The 17,008-nt window shown below is 51.5% G+C and overlaps 1 protein-coding gene across 1 annotated transcript; it reads right to left on the bottom strand.

Annotated features, from left to right (window-relative positions):
• Positions 1-1,665: 1,665 nt before the first annotated feature.
• AP1S1 (adaptor related protein complex 1 subunit sigma 1) lies at positions 1,666-8,507 on the bottom strand. The gene is made up of 5 exons (XM_017857675.1): positions 8,395-8,507; positions 6,159-6,337; positions 5,457-5,565; positions 3,727-3,864; positions 1,666-2,423 (listed from the first exon to the last, which is right to left on the bottom strand). The coding sequence occupies exons 1-5, from the start codon at positions 8,395-8,397 to the stop codon at positions 2,376-2,378; spliced, it is 477 nt and encodes a 158-aa protein (XP_017713164.1). The 5' UTR covers positions 8,398-8,507; the 3' UTR covers positions 1,666-2,375.
• Between the last annotated feature and the right edge of the window lie 8,501 nt (positions 8,508-17,008).

Below are 17,008 nucleotides of genomic sequence, written 5' to 3'. Positions count from 1 at the left end.
CGCGCGCGCGCGCCGCCCCCCTCCGTGTCACCCGCTCCCCTCGGTGTTTGCATGCGACCCGGCCCCGCCCCTCGGCCCCGCCCCCGTCCCCGGGCTGCGCCGGGACCTGCCAGACCCACTTCCCGGGTCCAGAGCCCGAACTCCCAGAGCTCACCCGCGGGTGACCCGGGGCCAGCCCAGGAGGGCGAGTGGTTTGTGCGAGTTCCCTCCCCACGCGGGGCCCCGGCCCCATCAAGTCCCTCTGGGGACGTCCCCGTCCGAAACCGGAAAAAGCAGTTCCAGTTAATCGTGTGAAGTGTGTCTGTCTCCAGCCCTTCGGGCCTCCCACGAGCCCCTCCAACCTCTCCAAGTCGCTGTGAATTGACCCCTTCTTTCCTTTCTCTGTTGTAAATACCCCTCACGGAGGAAATAGTTTTGCTAAGAAATAAAAGTGACTATTTTATTAGGACTTTGTTCTCGGTTATTCACCCGTCCCCTTGGGCCTGTGTGGTCCTTCCCAAGGGGCGGTGAGGGAAGCGCCAGCCACAGTCCCCATGTCCTCCTGCTTCCTGCCCCCAAACTAAGGCGAGGGGTAAGAGGGGAAAGTCTGAAACTGTTTTTAGAGGAGGATATGGCTTGCACCCATTAAAAAACCCGAAATTCCACTTCCAGCTTGGGGGATGGTGGGAAAGTCATCTTTCCCCAGGGCTTGACAGAGAGAGGCCCAGCGGAATGCAATAAAAGAGCCAATTGTCTGCGATGAGTCCAGCCACCTCTGATTCAAAAGAAAAAGGCGACCCGCACAAGGTGTCACAGCTCTGGGCGCCACTCGGCTCCTTCTTCCCAAGATCCTGGGGCCACACGAGTAATGCCAGAGTTTCCTGTTTTCACCCACCCACCTCCTTCCACTGCTCCCTAAATGCCTGGTCCTAGGTACTTTGCAAGAAATGCGGGGAGGAGGGGGTGGCAGCCACAGAGACACCCTGGCTAAAGCCACTTCTTAACTTTTTTTTTTTTTGAGACAGGGCTCACTCTGTCACCCAGGCTGGAGTGCAGTGGTGCAATCACAGCTCACTGCAACCTCGACTTCCTGGGCTCAGGTAATCCTCCTACCTCAGCCTCCTGAGTAGCTGAGACTACAGGTGTGCACCATCATGCCCAGCTAATTTTTGCATTTTTTTGTAGGGGTGGGGTTTTGCCATGTTGCTCAGCTGGTCTGGAACTCCTGGGTTCAAGCGACCTGCCCACCTTGGCCTCCCATCTTAAGCCTTTTCTAATCACAGGTACTTGTGAACTGATTCAAATAAAACTAAACTGGGCAAATGATATCGCCCTTAACAGACCCGCATCCTGAAGAGTTGTTCCTCCTTCCGTAAAGGCAGCTCAGGGAGTTGGGGGCAGCCTATTTGGAGACTCATTGGGCATAAAAATCCGTTTAAGGTAGGGTGGCCAGATAAAACACAGGAAATGGAAATTTGAAATTCCATATAGACAACGGATGAAGTTTTAGAGTTAAGTGTGTCCCAAACATTGCTGGGACACATTTATCCCCAAAATGATTTGTGTATCTGAAATTCTCATTTAACTGCGTGCTCTCCCTTTCTTCCCAAGGCTGGCAGGATCCCCTTGGCCTCCCGATGATGCCAGCAGCCCTGCCTTCCTTCATAGAGCCCGAGGCCAGCAAAGTCCAGAAATGCTTTTCCTTTTATTTCAGAAGAAAGGAAATAAAGGCAGACACTTCCCCCTCCCCGCCCCTCCCAGCTCCTGCCTCACCCAGAACTGGAGTGAAAGAGGGACAGGGCCAGGACCAGGGTCCCATAAAGCTCGCCCTTCCCCCAACCATTCCTTCCCTCAAAGTGGCAAGGTTAGAAAAAAATTAACTATGTTGTTCCTCCCTGGCACTGGATAGAGGCCCCACTGCAGCCAAGGAGAAAGAGGGGGGCCAGGCTCCCCTCCCAGGCAGAGAAGCCGCCCTGGCTGGCTAGGGGGAGGGTGGAGGTAGGTTATGGGGCAGAGAGGAAGAGAAGTGCCCTGAAAACCTTTTCCCTTTAACCTGACATATTTATATATTTACAGTTATTAGGGAGGGGAGGACGTCTGGGGTGATATCAGTTCTGCAAAGGCAGGGAATAAAAGCCAAATAGCACCCCCATCTGGGTCACATTTTCCTGCCTCCTAGCTCCTAAAACCTTCGGTGGGTAAAGGGGAAAGTGGAGGTAGGGGGTGGAGGGAGGGAATGTTTGAAGGGCCTGAGCCCACAGCTCACTCTGAAAGAAGGTGAGGCAGCAGAGGAGGGGCAGCCGAGTCCCACCAAGAATAGGGCCCCCGGCAGAGGAGAAGCAGCCGTTCCCGCCATGCTGCCAGGACCCCATCGCCATGCCCCAGCCCAGCGGGGGCTATGCCAGACCCATCTCCTCCAGCACACTCCGCGGCGACTCATCCTCCTAAGGCAGAGACAGACAGAGGGTGACGCAGAGACACCAGGAGAGGCCGACAGGGTGGGCAAGACAGCAGTCACGAGGAAGAGTCAGACGGGGGAGGCACAGACACGGGGGAGGGGGAGAGAAGCCTATGTGAGCTCCAGGCTGGACCAGCGAGCCCTTCAGGGGGCGCCCACCAGCCTCCCAGGGCCAGCCCCAGAGCCAGCCAACGGTGGCAGGTGGGGTCCAGGTTGAGTCCGTCACCACCCAGAGAGCCCAAAGCTGGGAGCTTGGTGAGCAGGGGCCCCGCCTTGACACCTGGGAGTAAAGGGAGTGAAACCGGGACAAGGAGGTGGGGGATCTTTCTGGGGCCCTGGGGGGTACAGATGGCTGGGTCCTGTTTTTCAGAGTCAGGTGAGGCAGTGGGAGATGAGTGCCAGGTCCCTGAGGGAAGGTGAACCAGGCTGCAGGGAGATGCGTCATTAGGGTCTGAGTGCAACACTGGTGACACGGTGGGTGTGTGTGCCAGGCCATATGTGTGTGTGCCAGGGTGCATATATGCGAGTGTGTGGGAAGGTGAAGCTCAACCAGTGAGGTGGCAAGTTCAGCTCTGCCCTCTCTCCCACTGCAGAGATGAGCCCCCCCCCCCTCGCCCCCCATCTCTCCCCCTCCTCAGAGCCAGCTTTGGCCGGGCTCGCTCATCACTGCAGATTCCGGTGACTCATCTCCCTGCACCAGGGCTCGGTGATGGCACAGCAGAGAGGGGGCAGGCAGTAATGGGGTGAGAGCAGGGGCGCCGGGGAGCAGGGAGAACCAACATCCAGGTGCCCTCTGCCCCAGCCCCCAAATCCCCATAGCCTTTTCCTCCTGAGACGCAGAGGCTTTGGAGTATGTGTTTGTTGAAAAAAAAAAAGAGGGCTGGGAGAAGAAACCAGGGAAGAAAAGAATGACCTACCAGGTTCCCCTTCTTCAATTCTCCAAGCAACCCTTAACTCCAAAGCAAACCCTTAACCCCTTGGCGTTAAGCCTTGCTCAGAGAATTGGACAAAGGAGACTGGGTGGCCATGAGACATCTGGGGGCTTGGGGGAAGGACAGAGCTTGGAATGAGGGGTGCACCGGTGGGCTATCTGCCACCCTACCTACCTCCCACCCCATGGGGTCAGGGCTTGAGGGTAAGCTGGAGAGCTGGGCGTAGTGGGGGTCAGATACCACAGGGAGGGGGGGCCCTTGGCGATGATGGGCAGGGCAGGCAGGGCGTCCAGGGGAGGGAAGGCCCTGTCCACCACTGTGAGATTCCTCCTTCTCCTCACTGTCCCTGGCCCGTACCTCCTGCAGTAGGTCAGCCTGCTCGATGGCTTTCAGCACACTCTTCTTGGAGGTGTCCTGGACATCCCCCCCCATCAAAAACTCATCCAGGATGAAGTAGGCCTTCTCAAAGTTGAAGATGATGTCCAGCTCGCACACCTGGGAGGGCGAGGAGAGGCTGAGTTGAGCATGGAGGGGCAACTGGAGCCACTTCCTTTTCTAGACCATGCCTCCCACCTTGGGTTCTGCCCTCAACCCCCAAGCCTTAGTAGTTGGTTCAGCTTTTTCACTTTTTTTGTTTTGTTTCGTTATTTTGTTAGAGACAGGGTCTCTTGCTCTGTTTTCCAGGCTGGAGTGCAGTGGCATGATCATAGCTCACTGCAGCCTCGAACTCCTCGGCTCAAGTGATCCTCCTGCCTCAGCTTCCTGAGTAGCTGGGACTACAGGTTCACGCTATCATGCCCAGCTAATTTTTAAAATATTTTGTAAAGACAATGTCTTGCCATGTTGGCCAGGCTGGTCTCAAACTTCTGGCCTCAAGTGACCCACCTGCCTCGGCTTCCCAAAGTGCTGGGATCACAGGCATGAGCCACTGCACCTTGCCTTGGATCAGTTTTTTCCCTCTTCCTCTTGCCTCTTTCCTCCTGATCATGAAACATTAGTTGCTTTATCTACCCTTGCCTGTGGTTCCCCTTGCCTTCCCCACAAAATCTGTGATGTTGTTCCCACCAAAGGTTGCGGTAGCCCCGCTTCCTCGACACCATGGGGCAGGGAAGGAGAGAATTCTGGACCATGGGGTGGAAGACTTGAGTTCCAAGCAGGGCTCTGCCACTAACCATCTAGCTAAACATGTCCTTAAACATCTAAGTCTCAGTTTTCTGGCCTCAAAAATGGAGATACCAACACCTACTGCTAGGATGGGATAAGGAGCAAACAAGAGGACCCAAAAGCACTTTATAAATTGTTAAGTCGGACACAAATTATGGAGTTATTACTACGCCCCATCTAAGATCTGAGCTGTCCCTCAGATAAGTTTAATTCAGAATCTCTGATAGTAGAACCTGGACACTGCTATTCAAAAAAATTCTCCAGAAAATTCCAATGCAAATCCAAGATAAGGAACCGGTGATAAAAATCTGAATATGGGGCCAGGTACAGTGGCTCACGCCTGTAATCCCAGACTTCGGGAGGCTGAGGTGGGAGGATCACTTGAGCCCCAGAGACGAGCCTGGGCAACATGGCGAGACCCCATATCTAAAAAAAAAAAAAAAAAAAATACAAAAATTAGCTGGGCGTAGTGGTGTGCACTTGCAGTCCCAGCTCCTCAGGGTACTGGGGCAGAAGGATGGCTTGAGCCCAGAGGTTAAGGCTGCAGTGAGCTATGATTGTGCCACTGCACTCCAGCCATAGGAGGCATTCCTCCAGGTGACAGGTGAGGCTCTGTTTCTAAAAAAAATAAAAATTTAAACTAAACAAAAAATCTGAACTTGGTCTCTGTGTGAAAAGTCCAAGCTAAGCTCTAAGTGGAGATTAACTGCCTGATCCTGCCCCCACTCTCCCCACTCAGGGACGATTATAGGACATGGTTAATAGGCTTAAAGCTTAAAAAGGGAAATTAATTACTGTTCTTACTGCTCCAACTTCACCTCTCCCCTGAGACTTCCAGAGCAGAGACTGGAGGGGCCTCAAAGTTTGGTAGATTACCAAAGGGGATTGCTGGGAATGGAAACTGGTGGGCAGAGGAGACTTACACTGCCAAAGTATTTGTCTAAGAGCTCCACGTATCGGTGGATCAGCTCCAGTGTGATGAGCTCATTGTCTTGGCCCTCGATGGCGCAGCAGAAGTAGAGGCTGGCATATCTGCGGAGAGGAATGCATGAGACATGCTACAAGCTTGCTTCAGGACCCAGGCATTCTGGGCTCAAACCTCCCACCAGCCTGGGGGTGGTCTGTGCCCTGGCTGGCCACAGGTGGAGTGGCCCCAGGGCATGTAAAGAGTAACTCACTTGCCTCTTTGTGCTGTCCTAAAAACATGCAAAGAATGAACGCTTTTCCCTTCCTGCCCTCTGACCTCCTAAGTCTGACTCAGCAAAAACCTGAGCCAAGTAATTTACCTGCTCAGAGGAGAAGGAACTGGAAAGGGTGTGTGCGCGTGTGTGTTAGGAAAAGTAGGGCAGGACTTTGACTGCAAGGGACATGTATGGTGGGGCAAGATAGGGCCCAAAGGGACACGTGAGTGAGGCAGGTGTTGCGCATGAGCAAAACCAAGTGGTAAACAAAAACTTCTTTAAGAAGAGTTTGGGGGGGAAAAAAAGGAAGCTGACATTCATCACTGTCCTCCAGAGGTCCTCAGCTCCCAGGTCTCCCTGACCTAAGGGACCACCATTTCTCAGCCATTTTAACCCACTGCCCAACTCGAATCTAGGCAGATCTGAAAGTAGATGGGGAGTCACCTCTTATAGACAACTTTGAGGTCCCTCCACTCCAAGAAGCTGCACATCTTGGGCTTGCGAGCCAGGACAACCTGCATAAGCTCCCGCACCATCTTCTTCCGTTCCTTGTCCGAAGTGGCCAGGTACCATTTTTGCAGCCGCAGTTTTCCCTGCCGGCTGAATAGCAGCATGAACCGCATCTGCGGGGGATGGGAGGGCAGAACCAAGGGTAAACACACATTCCCCAAACTCATTCTGACTAATTCTTCTCTACTTTCTTCCAACATCCAGCCCCTTGCTCTCAACACTGGGTAGTTTCCACCAGCAGGGGGAAGTAGAGCTTCTGAGTCCATCATTTGGGTTCAAATCCTGGCTCTACTAGTTACACAGGGCCTTGGGCCAATTACTACTGTAAGTCTCTGGGCCTCAGTTTCCTTATCTGTAAAATGGACATCGTACTTGCCTTGCACAGTTGTTGAGACTAAATGAGTTGATATATGTAAGTCCCTAGCACAGGCAGGCAGTATAACATGTTAGCTATTACTATTAATATTTTTGAGAAAGAGTCTCTCTCTGTCATCTCTGTCACCCAGGCTGGAGTGCAGTGGCGCAATCACTGCTCAGTGCAATCTCCACCTTCTGAGTTCCAGCGATTCTCCTGCCTCAGCCTCCTGAGTAGCTGGGATTACAGTCATGTGCCACCACACCCGGCTAATTTTTGTATTTTTAGTAGAGGCAGGGTTTCACCATGTTGGCCAGGCCCTGGTCTCAAACTCCTGACCTCAGGTGATCCGTCCACCTCGGCCTCCCAAAGTGCTGGCATTACAGGTGTGAGCCACTGCGCCCAGCTGTTAGTTATTATTATTATTACCATGATTCTCTGACTTCTTGCTTACTGGTTCTGCTTTCTAAAGGTAAGTAGAATGCCTAGCACAGTGACAAGAAACCAGTAACCAATGCCAAATAAATGCCTGTTCTCTTCCACCCTCTCTCTACCCACCACCATGCTGAAATCTGGTATTTTGTCCCTGGAGAAGCTACCTCAATTTTCCACCCCATCATAGCCATAAGATCTTAATGATCTCCCAAACACACCACTCTCCAGTGCCAGGCCTAAGCCCAGGGGTATTCTCCTTTGCAGTATGTATTTCCAACACCACACAGGGTATGGAGATGCCCAAATCCCACCTTCCTCTCTGCAGGCACCCAGATGTCTTTGACATTTGTCTTTAACTTTTCTCCCTTTTAGGGTGCCTCCTGCTAAGCGCCCACTCCTCCCCAGACACCAGGTGACCAATCTCCCTCAGGGCCCCGCCACCCAGGGGGTTCCCCTAAAGAATGTCTGCAGAACAGACAGCAAGCTGGGTCAAGTGGGATGGAAGACAGAAAGAACCCTCACTGCCCAGTGCACCCCAGCTTCCCAGTTCCAGGGGGTCTGGGCCACATCCTGGAGTCTTCTCCTTCCCCCAGCAGCTCTCCTATTCATGGACATGCCCAGGGTTGGCACTGTATAGCTTAGTAGGTGAAAAATCAGAATTCAGGAGAACTGATTTTTTTGGTGGAGGGGAAAAGAGGGGCGCCAGGGAGCCTCGTGCGCCGCTCAGATAGGGGGGTGGGGAGCGAGCAGGAAGATGGAAGGCCTGGGTTCCGGAAAGAGAGTGGGATTAGGGGCAGAGAGCCCTGGAGCCCGGGATCCCAAAGCCTGGGTCCCCCGGAGCAAAACCACGAGTCCACCTCGCTTCCTTACGTGGGCCCAACCTCTAGGCAAGCACCGCCACGAACCCAATAGGGCGCTCCCTTTTCCGACCCGGAAACTCCCCTCCTACACCCCTCTCCCCACCCGGGTCCCCGCTCTCGCCTGTGCCGCCCGGGAAGGGGTTCTCGGTGACCGGTGACCCCCACTCCCTCCCTCCGCAAAGAGACCCCCGCAACCCTCTGCTTTAGGCTGCTTCCCTGCGGCGGGGATCGAGGGACCCCCGGGAGCCAAGACCCGAGCGCCCCTCCCAGCTCGGGACGGCCCCGCCGCCCCTTCGTCAGCCCCCCCTCGCCCTGCAAATGCACCCCCTCCCCGCCCCTCTCCCGAATGCCACCTCCCACTCTTCCTCCCGAGCCCGGCTCGCCCACCAGCCGAGGCAAGGGAGGCCTCTGAGGACCAGAGGGAAGACAGAGCGGCTCACCCCGAGGGCGGCCCCGAGGACCCCGCAGGTGCAGCCCACGCCCCTCGCTTCCCCCTCCCCTCCCTCTTCGCACAGCCTACCATCCTGCAGCCTCCGGCTCGGCGCGTCCCACTTCGGCCACCGTAGGCGCCAGTCCCACTCCCTTTCTTATCCTTTCTCCGGCTTCCCTCCCTCTCGGCCGAAGCCCCGCCCCATCCCGCCCAGGCTCTGACTCCCGGCGCGCCACACACTGCGCAGGCTCCGACGCCGCGGGGAGCGCGGGCGGGGCTGGAGGCGGAGAAGCGGAAACCATGGCAACCAAGTCCTTGACTGCAGCTTCTAGGAGCCCGGTCGTCATGGTAACTCGGCTGTCCTGTGGGCTGGTTGGAGGATGGGGGAGGAGAACAATGAAGTCCTCGCGCTTTGAAGCCTTGTGGGGCAAAAAGGCGGGAAAAGGGGTGAGAGGTGAATGGGACGATCATTGGAGTTCGAGGCAGCAGGCAGGACTCCTGGAAGGGGCGTGGGCTGTGAAGAGGGAGCAGGGTGGGAATTAAGTGTAGGGGAGGAGTAATGACCTGGAAAACAGGAAGACAAAGGGTCATGAAAAAAGTATAGAACTCAAGCTAAATATCTATCGAGAGCGTGATAGATACACCCCTCTATTTATTTTTTTTCTTTTTAGAGACAGGGTCTGGTCGCGTCACCCAGGCTGGAGTGCAGTGGTGAGATCATGATTCTCTGCGGCCTTGAACTCCTGGCCTCAAGCGAGCCTCCCGCCTCAGCCTCCTGAGTAGCTGGGACTACAGACGCACACCATCATGCCCAGCTAATTTTAAATTTTTTTTTGTAGAGACGGGGTCTTACTATGTTGCCCAAGCTGGTCTCGAACTCCTGGGTTCAAGAGACCCTCCTGCCTGGGTTTCCCATAGTGCTGGGATTACAGGCGTGAGCCACCGCGCCTGACTTCTGATCTTAAAGTAAGAGAAATGTGTAGAAAATGAATAAAAGAGAAAAAGAGAGGCTGCTATAAAAGGCATGTAAGGAGAAGGAGGAGGAACGTGAATTGAGGCAAAAGGGGAAGAAATAAAGAGTGTCTTAAAAGGTTAACTTGGGTCAAAACTCAAAAAGGGACAGATGTAACCCAAATCTCAGTGTGAAGATGAGGTGGATGTACGTTGTAATATGGGCTTTTAAACTGAATGTGTGTGTGTGTCTACGTGTTACTGGAAAAAGAGGTCCTGATCCAGACCCCAAGAGAGGATTCTTGGATCTCATGCAGAAGAAATTGAAAGCAAGCTGCAGAGTGCTATGAGAAGAGAGAGTTTATTGAAAGGTGTCCCCTTACGGAGTAGGGCGTCCTCAGAAAGCAAACAGAGGAACACACTGTCTTAATTTTTTCTTTTCTTTCTTTCTTTTTCTTTTTTTCTTTTTTTGAGACAGGGTCTTACTCTGTTGCCCAGTCTGGAGTGTAGTAGCATGATTATAGTTCACTGCAGCCTCCACCTCCTGGGCTCAAGCGATCCTCCCACCTCAGTCTCCCAAGTAGCTAGGACTACAGGCGTGCCCGCCCCCCCTCCCCACACCCAGCTAATTTTTGTATGTTTTGTAGAGACAGGGTTTTGTCATGCTACCCAACCTGTCTGGAACTCCTGGGCTCAGGCTCTCCAACCTCCTCGGCCTCCCAAAGTGTTGGGATTACGGACATGAGCCACCGCCCCTGACCTTTAAGTTTTTCTTTTTTTTTTGAGACAGAGTCTTGCTCTGTCGCCCAGGCTGGAGTGCAGTGGCGCGATCTCGGCTCACTGCAAGCTCCTCCTCCCTGGTTTAGCCATTCTCCTGCCTCAGCCTCCCGAGTAGCTGGGACTACAGGTGCCCGCCACCACATCCCGCTAATTTTTTTGTATTTTTAGTAGAGGCGGGGTTTCACCCTGTTAGCCAGGATGGTCTCAATCTCCTGACCTCGTGATCCGCCCGCCTCGGCCTCCCAAAGTGCTGGGATTACAGGCGTGAGCCACCGCGCCTCGCCAAGTTTTTCTTATATAGGAGTCTTGTTTTTGTAGAGACTAAACTAAGCCGAGTCAATGTGCAGATGGGCCAATGGCATGACAAAATTTATTGTTCTGTTGATTTAACAATCCTTGACATTCTAGTAGGTAAGTACATTAAAGCAAAACTATAATTATCTTTCTTCCTTTTTTTTTTTTTTTTTTTTTTTGAGACAGAGTGCTTTGATCGTCGCCAGGCTGGAGTGCAGTGGTGTGATCTCGCTCGCTGCAAACCTCCACCTCCTGGGTTCAAGACCCCATTCTTGTGTCTCAGCCTCCCTAGTAGTCTGTTTACAGTTTACATCCTTCCATTTCAGCCTCCCAAGTACTGTTACTGCAGGCACGGAACCGTGCATCCAGTATAATTTACAAAAAAATATTTTGGTTGTAGAAGATGGGGTCTCACCACTGGGATTATAGGGCATGTCTACCACGTCCAGCTTTATTTTGGAGTTTTAGTAGAGAGGGGGGTTTTCGCTATGTTGGCCAGGCTGTCTCGAAACTCCTGGCCTCAAGGCAATCCTCCTGCTTAGCTCCCCCCCCAGCCAGAACTATAATTATCTTAAAAGCATATATTGTTATGGGTATTGGGCATCTGGGATTTTCTGTAGTGGAGGAGTCTGTCCTTGCCAGGTATCTTTAAACTGTCCCCAACTGTAAACAGCTATGGGTTGTGACTGCAAGGAATTGTGCCTTGTTAATTCAAGATGTATGCTGAACTTAAAATGGTTTATAGGGGACTGGGCTCTCTGAGGCCCCTGCTTTCCCTACCACAAGTAGATAAAAGCAAGAGGCTGGGGGATAGAAGGATAAGAGAAAATCTGTAAATTTTGTCATGCGAAAAGTTAATGATAGACATTGGTTAGGCAACTAAATTGCTGTTATTTTTTGAGTAGCCACGGTGATTGCAGTTGTTGGTAAGCGCTCACTTCCTTGTCTCCACTTGTATTTTATTTATTTTTATGTATTATTTTTTTGGAGATGGAGGTCTCGCTCTGTTGCCAGGCTGGAGTGCAGTGGCGCCAATCTCGGCTCACTGGAACCTCCACCTCCCAGGTTCAAGTGATTCTTCTGACTCAGTCCTGAACCCAGTCTTCTGTTTAAAAAAAAGAGAAAAAAAAAAAAAAAAAGAGGACCAACAGTACAATCTGCAAGGTGGTTCTGAGGCATTAGAGTTAATTATAGAAAGTATCTGTAAAACACATCATAATGGGTAACCTATCATTTCCTCTTCCCAGCTCTCTTCTTCTCTTTCTTTTTTTTTTTGTTGCTGTGTTGAGATGGAGTCTCGTTCCTGTTGCGGAGGCTGGGCAGTGCAGTTTGCACAGTCTCGGCTTCACTGCAGCCTCCACCGGATCAAGCATTGCTCCGGTTTCTGCGCCTCCGCACAGTAAGCTGGAACCTACAGGATACCTGCCCACCACCCCGCTAAGTCTTTATATTTGTTATGTAAGAGATGGGCACGCCACGCGCGGAACTCTTGACCTCCAAGTGATCCACTTACCTTGGCCCTCCCAAAAGTTCTGGGATTACAGATGTGAAGCCACCGTGCCTGGACCCCAGTCTTCTTTCTCTTTTACTTTTTCTTCTTCTTTTGCTTTTGTTTCTTTCTCCTCTGCCTCCACCTTAGCTGCCGGGCTTGGTGGCTTATGCCTAATCCCCACTTTGGGGGTCTGAGTGGAGATTCACCCCTGGAAGTCCAGGAGTTCGGAGACTTAGGCCTGGCCACATGGTGAAAACCCCGTCTTTACTAAATTACAAAAGCTAACCAGCATTGGTTGGTGGGCACCTGTAATCCCAGCTTACCCAGGAGGGCTGAGGCAGGAGAATCGGCTGAGGAAGCCCAGGAGGGCAGATTGTTGTCTTTGCAGGTGTTAGCAGAGATCACAACCACTGCACTTCCAAGGAGACTGGGCTACAGAGCAAGGACTATGCCTCAAAAAAAAAAAAAAAAAAAAAAAAAAAAGCTGGGCCAACAGTGACTCCCACACGTGTAATCCCGGAGGCGAGGGGCTAGGCGGGCGGATCACCTGAGGTGCGAGTTTGAGGGACCGAGCCTCAACATGGAGAAAACCTCACCCGTCTCTACTAAAAATACAAAATTAGCCAGGTGTGGTGGTACCTGCCAGTAATCCCAGCTACTCAGGAGGCTAAAGCAGGAGAATTGCTTGAACCTGGGAGGTGGAGGTTGCAGTGAGCCGAGATTGCGCCACTGCACTCCAGCCTGGGCAACAAGAGCAGAAAACTCCATCTCAAAAAGAAAGAAAGAAAGAAAGAAAAAGAAAAAGCAGAGGGCCAGGCAGCAGCTTGCAGAAGTTTGGAAGCTCTAGAGATATCAACTCCTACACTTCTTGGAAAGCCGACACTCTTTAAAATTCCTTGCCTCAATGTGATATGCGTAACTGCAGGAAAGATAGGCTTCGTGAGAGAATTGTTAGAAATGTGGGTTTTGCAGCCAGGCACAGTGGCTCACGCCTGTAATCCTAGCACTTCAGGAGGCTGAGGTGGGAGGATTGCAGGAGCCCAAGAGTTCAAGACCAGCATGGGCAACCTGGCAAAACCCTGTCTCTACAAAAGATACAAAAATTACTCGGGCATGGTGGCACACATCTGTGGTCCCAGGAGGTTGAGGTGGGAGGATCGCTTGAGTCTGGCAGGTGGAGGTTGCAGTGAGCCGATATCTCACCACTGCACTCCAACCTGGATGACAGAGCAAGAACCTGTCTCAAAAAATTAAATAAGTTACAAATGAAAAAGAAATACGGGTTTTGCTTGTAGGGAGTCATAGAATTCAAGTGGTTGAAACTAAAGTCTTGCCCTGTCTCCCAGGCTGGAGTGCAGTGGTGCGATCTTGGCTCACTGCAACCTCTGCCTCCCAGGTTCAAGTGATTCTCCTGCCTCAGCCTCCTGAGTAGCTGGGACTATAGGCATGCATCACCACACCCGGCTAATTTTATCGTATTTTTAGTAGAGATGGTTTCACCATATTGGCCAGGCTGGTCTCGAACTCCTGACCTCAAGTGATCCACCTGCTTCAGCCTCCCAAAGTGCTGGGATTACAGGCATGAGCCACCACACCCGACTTGGATTTCTTCATTGTTAGCGAATGATGAATGTGGAGGATCTATGAGTTAGTGGATCCGATACAGCTTGTGCATGGAGCTGAATTGAGGTTTGATGCAGTTGTCAGTTGAGAGTCATTATGGCTATGTGAACTAGTGAATAACTTGGTGAAAACAGTGTTAAGAAAGTTAATCTTGGCCAGGCACATGGTGGCTCATGCTCATAAGCCCAGCACTTTGGGAGGCTGAGGTGGCAGGATTGCTTGAGCTCAGGATTTGAGACCAGCCTGGGCAACATAGACCCTGTTTCTAGAAAAAAATAAACAAAATTAGCCAGGCATGGTGGCACGTTCCTGTGGTCCCAGCTACTTAGGAGGCTGAGATGGGAGGATCGCTTGAGCCCAGGAGGTAGAGGCTGCACTGAGTCATGATTTTTCCACTGCACTCCAGCCTGGGTGACAGAGCAGGACCCTGTCTCAGAATAAAAAAATGAATCTTATAGTCCTATGTGGGAGAATTTGAAAGGACAACAGGAAAGCTGAAAGATTATCTGAGAGTTTTGGGAGTCCTGGCTCCAGGATGAAATGGGAGGGACAAATTAGAGAGATCCCTTAAAGGAACTGGTGATCTGAAGTTGATCATCATCTAAGTAGAGAGGAAAGGAGAAAAATCCTGGAGGGTTAGTGGTGCCACTTGTATAAACGGAAACATGGAAGAGGTGAGATTCTTATTCTTATTCTTATTCTTATTCTTCTCCTTCTCCTTCTCCTTCTTCTATTTTTGAGATGGAGTCTCGCTTTGTGGCCCAGGCTGGAGGGCAATGGCGTGATCTCAGCTCATTGCAACCTCTACCTCCTGGGTACAAGCAATTCTCCTGCCTCTGCCTCTCCAGTAGCTGGGATTACAGGCGCACGCCACCACACCTGGCTAATTTTTGTATTTTTAGTAGAGATGGGGTTTCACCATGTTGGTCAGGCTGGTTTTGAACTCCTGACCTCAAGTGATCCACCCACCTCGGCCTCCCAAAGTACTGGGATTACAGGCCTGAGCCACCACACCTGGTCGAAGAGGTGAGATTTTTCTTCATCATTAGGAATGGTGTTTGTACTGTCATCCTATAAACCACCCTGACACCTCCCTATGTCTTTACTCATGTGGTTATAGAGGTGGTTCCTGTGGTGGTTGAGAGGGTGGCCAGATGGCTTCTGAAGCCTCTCATCTTTGTGAGTCTATGATCCATGTTCCTCCCCACCATTTTTTTTTCCATTTTTTTTAGAGTCAGGGTCTCGCTTTGTTGCCCAGGCTGGAGTGCAGTGGTGTGATCATGATCACTGCAGCCTTAAACTCATGGGCTCAAGTGATCCTCCTGCCCCAGCCTTCCAAGTAGCTGAGACTGTAGGCACGCAACACCATACCTAGCTATTTTTAAATATTTGTTTGTAGGGCTGGGTGCGGTGGCTCACACCTATAATCCCAGCATTTTGGGAGGCTGAGGTGGGTGGATCACTTGAGGTCAGGAGTTCAAGACCAGCCTGGCCAACATGGTGAAACCCCATCTCTACTAAAATACAAAAATTAGCCGGGTGTGGTGGTGCACACGTGTAATCTCAGCTATTTGGGAGGCTGAGGCAGGAGAATTGCTTGAACCCGGGAGGCAGAGGTTGCAGTGATCTGAGATCTCGACACTGTACTCCAGCCTGAGCAATAGAGTGAGACTTTGTCTCAAAAAAAAAAATTTGTTTGTAGATACCAGGTCTCGCTATGTTTCCAAGGCTGGTCTCAAACTCCTGGGCTCAAGTGATCCTCCTGCCTCGCCCTCCCAAAGTGCGGGGATTACAGGCGTAATCCCATACACCACACCCGGCTGGAACACTCTCTGTGGTTGATGTTTGTCATTCTTTCAGCACTCAGGTTCTAACCCCGCTTCTTGGAGTGTGGGAATCCCCTGTCTTATGAATCTAGGGAGGAGATAGACCAACCTCCCAGAGTAGCATTTGCAATTTCCAGATACTCACTTTTGCAGCATTGTTTCTGGGCATAACATGGGCATGTCAGCTGGACTCTGCCCATCTGTGCACCTGCCAGACTTTGCTCCAGGAGAGACTGGGGTGGGCATTAGGAGATGGAGGGTAGTTAAGACCCTGGCAGAAGGACAGAGGATCAAGTTCCTAGGGTGGCAGTAGAGTGGTGCTAATGGCAGTGTCTTGTGTCCGCAGGACAGGCAGGGGCACAGGTATGATGTGGGGCATTGTTCCTAGTGTGATAGTGTGAGACCTCCCTCCAGTTTGGTTCTCTGGCTGTCCTGGTGATTTCCTGAATTGCCCAATTTCCTTCTCTTCTTTTCTTCCTTTCTTCCCTCCTCCTCCTTTTTTTTTTTTTTTTTTTTTTTGGAGCCTCACTCTGTTGCCCAGGCTGGAATGCAATGGCATGATCTCGTCTCACTGCAGCCTCTGCCTCCAGAGTTCAAGCAATTCTTCTGCCTCAGCCTCCTGAGTAGCTGGGTTTACAGGTGCCCGCCACCATGCCAGGCTAATTTTTGTATTTTTAGTAAAGATGGGGTTTCACCATGTTGGCCAGGGTGGTCTCAAACTCCAGACCTCAGGTGATCCACCTGCTCAGCCTCCCAAAGTGCTGGGATTACAGGTGTGAGCCACTGCACCCAGACAGTTTCCATTTTTAAAAAATAGAATGAAATAAAGTAAGTATTCCATTGTCATCTCAAACTTCACTTGCCAAAAACATGCTGCCACTTCCTTCCCCTGAAATTATCCCCTCTTGGTTTCCCACTGTGGTTGATGTCACTGCCTTTTTCTCGCCTTGTGAGCTGTAAGCCTGGGACATGAGGCAGGTGACACGAAATTGTGGCTTATTCAAGGGCCCTAGGGAAGACTTGCTGGACTAGATTGGGAGAGGGCCTAGAGAGGAATGGCTGGGTTATCAGAGGAGGGACGAGGGGACAGGCTGAAACCAGCTGGAGATCTGAGACTTCATTCTCAAGTGTCCCTTGCATCTGCCTTGCTATACGTTTTCCTTCGTGATTTTGTTCATGCTGTTTTCTGGAATGCCCTGCCATTCCCTCCCTATAGATGCAAACCCATCTGATTTATCCTTTATGGTTTCAAATAGCCCCTCCTCTAATGAGTCTACATTCTAGTCCAGACTATAGTGATCATTTATACAGTGTTCCTTTCAAATATTTTTGCAGTGACTTGCATAGCTTTTCTTCCGTTTCTTTTCTTTTTTCTTTTCAAGACAGGGTCTCGCTCTGTTGCCCTGGCTGGAATGTAGTAATGCAATCACAGCTTACTGCAGCCTCGACTTCCCAGGGGTCAAGTGATCCTCTGGCCTCAGCCTCCGGAGTAACTGGGATCACAGGCGTGCACCACCATGCCTGGCTAAGTTTTTTGATTTTTAGTTGAGACAGTGTTTCGCCATGTTGTCCAGGCTGATCTCAAACTCCTGGCCTCAAGTGCTCCTCCCATCTTGGCCTCTCAAAATGTTGGGATTACAGGCATGAGCCACTGCACCTGGCCAGCATAGCTTTTTTGCCCAGCTCTTTGATGTCCTTTGTCCTTAGATATTTGCTATTAAGAAGAATAGCTGGCCGG

This window comes from Rhinopithecus bieti, unplaced genomic scaffold, assembly GCF_001698545.2.
Source record: "Rhinopithecus bieti isolate Rb0 unplaced genomic scaffold, ASM169854v2 scaffold_42772, whole genome shotgun sequence".
In the NCBI taxonomy this organism is placed as follows: Eukaryota; Metazoa; Chordata; class Mammalia; order Primates; family Cercopithecidae; genus Rhinopithecus; species Rhinopithecus bieti.
This window is presented reverse-complemented; position numbering and strand designations above follow the sequence as displayed.

Bases quoted from the DNA above. Each gene is read 5' to 3' on its own strand.
- AP1S1 (XM_017857675.1), bottom strand. The intron at 5,566-6,158 runs GTGACTCCCCAT...TCCTCTCCGCAG, and splicing joins CTCAAAGTTGTCTATAAGAG to ATATGCCAGCCTCTACTTCT. The intron at 3,865-5,456 runs GTAAGTCTCCTC...TCGCCCTCCCAG, and splicing joins TAGACAAATACTTTGGCAGT to GTGTGCGAGCTGGACATCAT.